Source organism: Phocoena phocoena, chromosome 20 (assembly GCF_963924675.1).
Source record: "Phocoena phocoena chromosome 20, mPhoPho1.1, whole genome shotgun sequence".
Classification (NCBI taxonomy): domain Eukaryota; kingdom Metazoa; phylum Chordata; class Mammalia; order Artiodactyla; family Phocoenidae; genus Phocoena; species Phocoena phocoena.
In genome coordinates, this window is record NC_089238.1 from 30,654,502 (window position 1) to 30,658,578 (window position 4,077).

The 4,077-nt window shown below is 60.1% G+C and overlaps 1 protein-coding gene across 1 annotated transcript; it reads right to left on the minus strand.

Moving 5' to 3' along the window:
• Positions 1–879: 879 nt before the first annotated feature.
• Positions 880–2,365, minus strand: LOC136140452 (metallothionein-1E-like). Its single transcript, XM_065898576.1, has 3 exons — positions 2,338–2,365; positions 1,686–1,751; positions 880–971 (listed from the first exon to the last, which is right to left on the minus strand). Exons 1-3 carry the CDS (start codon positions 2,363–2,365, stop codon positions 880–882), a joined length of 186 nt encoding a protein of 61 aa, XP_065754648.1.
• Positions 2,366–4,077: the final 1,712 nt, after the last annotated feature.

Here is a 4,077-nt window from a genome sequence, read left to right on the forward strand (position 1 = left end):
CCCTGTGGGGAGGCAGGGGGCAGAGCTGCTCCAGGCGTGTGTGGTCCCCACAGTGGGGCATCTGTGAAGTGTTCCCAGGACTCGGGCGCACTTTCAATGTATGAGCAGCATAGGAGAGCGCCCAGTTTTCAGAATTGCTCCTCCACGTGTGAAGGTGGTTTTACGTGTTGCAGGGAGAACTGGGTGTCACATATCGTGTCCTTTGACACGTTTTCTTGGCGATCCTTTTTACTGACCAGGGTTAAAGCTGTGGCAGAAAATACAGAGAGGTCTTTCCAGCGTGTTTTAGACGCAAGCCCCGTGCAGAAGTCACACAAGAGGGGTGTGGGATTCCATCCCCTCTGGGTACTTTCCAGGCTCTCGTCACCGAGGACTGAGTTTGGCAGGGGCCCCCAGAGAAGGAAAACGAGAAATGGACAACTTTCTCTGCAACCCCTACTCCTAAGGGCAGTAGAGGGAGTGTGTCCCCTGTGTGTCCAATGCCCTATGTCATCGGGCGAGGGTATCCTGTGGAGCTGAGAAACGGGAGCTCCAATTAACCTAAGCGGCTAAGGGGCTCAGTGTGTGTGTGTGTGTGTGTGTGTGTGTGTGTGTGTGTGTGTGTTGGGGGTGTGGGGTGTGCCGGGGTACTCTCTGGTCCAGAGCCGAGGTCTCCGCACGTCCAGCCCAGTTCCCCACGCCAGCCCTGATGGGCACGGAGTCTCTTTGTCCAAGACAGACCAAGGAAGACAGAGCCAGAATAAAGTCAACAGCTTTTATTACAACTCACATATTTCATAGAAAAAGGAATGTAGCGTCAGGTCCGGTTGTGTGAAAAACGGTCCAATGCAGGTTTGTCCTGCTTGCTCTGTTGACACCCGGGGCAGGCTCTCCGCGACATCAGGCACAGCAGCTGCACTTGTCCGAGGCCCCTTTGCAGACGCAGCCCTGGGCACACTTGGCGCAGCCCACGGGGCAGCAGGAGCAGCGGCCTGGGGAGGCAAGGGCAGCGTGCAGTCGGACCACGCGTTGTCCGGAACCACCCTTCCCAGCAGCAGGCCTGGCCCCAGCCGCCCTCAGGCCCAGACCCTGAGTTTACGATGGTGTCCTCTGTCCTGAGGTAATTGCTCTCACACACTAGGTTCAGGTTGCCCGGCCCATCTGCGCCCAGGACAGGGCACACGGCGCCTTTGGAGAGGCAGTGAGCAGGGCCTCTGGGGACAAGAGAAAGCCAGCCCCCAGCACCACCAGTGATGTGAGCCAAGTCCTCAGGATCAAAGTGGAGGCAAAGCCCTCACAGAGCAGCTCCCGCTCGGGATAGGGAAGCTCTGGGCTGCTTCGACAGGAAGGGGCTGCACCAGGTCCGAGAAGCCACGCACGGCCACTGGTTCATGTCCCTAAAGTGCTTCGGTCCCTGAGAGGATTCAGAAGCGTGACTCAGGAGGCAGGAGGACTAGTTCTAGTGACAGGTCTGAGGTGGTTTGTTGGTGACCCGTCTGGGCCTCAGTCTCCCTGTTCTCTAGTGCGCGCCTGGGTCTCGGTCATGCCGAAGGTGATTCCAGCTCTGATTGTGAATCCCTTCCTGGTGAGGGGGGGTGCCGGGAAGTTTGGTCACTGTCCTGCTCCTGCCTGCCCGCTGAGCTCTGGGCTCCCTCCTCGCACTCAGCCCAGACCCCGCATTCCCAGAGAAGGCCCCGCACACTCACTCTTCTTGCAGGAGGTGCATCTGCAGGCTTTGCAGGTGCAGGAGCCAGCGCAGCCGCAGGAGCCGCCTGCCGGGAAGGGAAAGGCCAGCAGTGAGCGGGGACAGGGATGCAGGAGCTACAGCAGACGGTCAGCGATGCCTCCCTGAGCCCTCCTCCTCTGTCAGGACCCAGCCCTGGGAGCTCGTGTCCACTCAGGCGGATAGAGAAGCCCCACGTCCTCTCTTCTGGTCCAAGGAGAGTAGGTCCCCTCCTGATGGGACTCCACAGGGAAGGTCCCGGGCTCCAGACCCAGCCCAGGCCGAATGGGGCTGGGGGCTGGAGGCCGGGGCCCATGGCCTGAACCCCAAAGAGGCAGCGTCCGCTCCTCCCATCAAGTCCTGGCAGCTCCGAGGCCTCCTCCAGACACTGGGTCCCGGTCTAGCAATCCCCTGGCCTGCTGGGTGACCTCAAGAAGGACAGCCTGGAGCCTCCGTGCCCTCAGTGTCAACAGAGAGGCAAAGGGAGACTGACGTGCCCTCAGGAGCCTGGCTACCAAGAAAGCCCTGGACCCGTGACAGGAGTCCTCCCGAGCTCAAACTCAAAGCCCTCCCTTCTCGTCCTGTGCCTGGGAAGGGGGCATCCTAAGGCTCCAAGCCAGGGAGGGCTCCCTTACCAGTGGGGCAGGAGCACTTGGGGTCCATCTGGAGGAGCAGTGAGGCCCGAGGTCCAAAGCAAGGGGCGAAGCCGCTTCAGGGGTCCGGTGGGGGCCGTGTGGGAGCGAGGAGCCCGGGGGCTCAGTTATAGGCCGAGGAGGCGGCCCGGGCGCAGAGGCCCCGTCCCCGCCTTGCGCCCGCCCCGCGGATCCGCGCCGGCGCCGCCCTCCGCGCCCTGGGCCGGGCCGTGAGCAACAGGCGGGGCGGAGCGCACGATTCCACCTCGGTGCCGGCCGGAGCGGAGGGACCGGGTGCCGTGCGGTAAGCGGTGTCCCAGCCCCCTGGCCGCCCCTTCCCAATGTGCCCGACGGGAGCAGCCACCGTGTTGGCGGGTTGTGCAGGAATCCGGCTCCCGCGTCCTCCGGCCTTCCCCGCCCCAGGCCCCGCCGCCGCCGGCCTCCGGGTCGCCGTTTCCTGCAGCCTGAGAACAGCCCCCGCCTCCCTCTCGTGTCCCCTGGCTTGGCTGGAGCCGGGGAGCGCTGTCAGAGAGCGCAGGCGGATGTGACCCTCACCACCGTTTCGCCGACCCCATGTGTCCCCAGGCGTTGCCACCACGGTCCTTTGGAAGCATTTTTCCGGTACCGCCTCCTGTAACCGCAGCGCGGTGAACATTGGCTTCAGCCGCGAGTCGCCACTTGTGTTTTCCTTTCCTGGAGGGGTCCTGGCTCATTTCTCCGGGGGCTTCTTTGCCTAAACTTTCCAGGGGCGCTCCTCACTGTAGCCGGCCCACCCCCACGCCAGGGTGGAGGTTCCCTAGCCATGGGACGCTTCCCCAGGGGCGGCATCATTGTAGGTGACAGGCAGACCTGGCGTTGAATAACAAAGCGAGACGAGTGCATAGTTCCCTTTGAGTAGTCCTGACAGTTATTCACCGTGGAGTCCATGCCAAGCCTTGTTAGTCACTTTTGCTCTTTGAGTTGTCACACCAACCGGGAAGGGAGACGGCAGTCAGGAGCCCGTTTCCCAAAGGCCAAAGTACCTACGGTACAAGGAGGCTGCTGAGGCAGGCACACAGTGCTGGGGAGTGGTGCCCTGCTTCTGTGTTTTTGTCGCTTCGCAGCTGAAAGAGGGAGTCAGTGAGAAAGCTCCCCTTTGGCCCAGAGCTGTGTCCTCAGCCCGTCTCCACCACGTCCAGCTCAATCCTGGGGGCGACCAAGGTGACCCAGTAGGAGCGTATTTATGATTCTGTGGCTACCTTCTGACTCTCTCCTTCAGTAGTGTTCAAGAGGTTTTTTTTTTTATTTTTTGGTATAACGTATTTCACAAAATCACTGAAAAGAAAATGGTAAGGAAATCCTGATGCAGGTGACAGCAGAAGTGACAGGATCCTTCTGTGTCTGTGAGGAGGGCACGGACTGTGTCCCTCACGGCTTTCTATCTGTAGTGTGTCAACGGCTCTTTGCGTGAAGGCAGGATAACCCTCTCGGGGGAACTGGTCCCACGCTCACAGGGTTGATGGGGACGGCCCAGAGCACAGAGCTAAACACACCGTCCTTGCTTGCGTGTCTGGAAGGAGAACAATGTCTCCTAGGCTGATGATAGCAAATAAATAAATAGATAAATAAATGAATGGGCGATGTGGTAGATTACTCACTGAGTGCCCAGTGTATTCTGACCTTCTTTGCATGTATTCAGTTCTTTAATCCCGAGAGCCAGACACTATTACTTTGCCCTTTAGGGCACAGGAGACTGAGCCACAG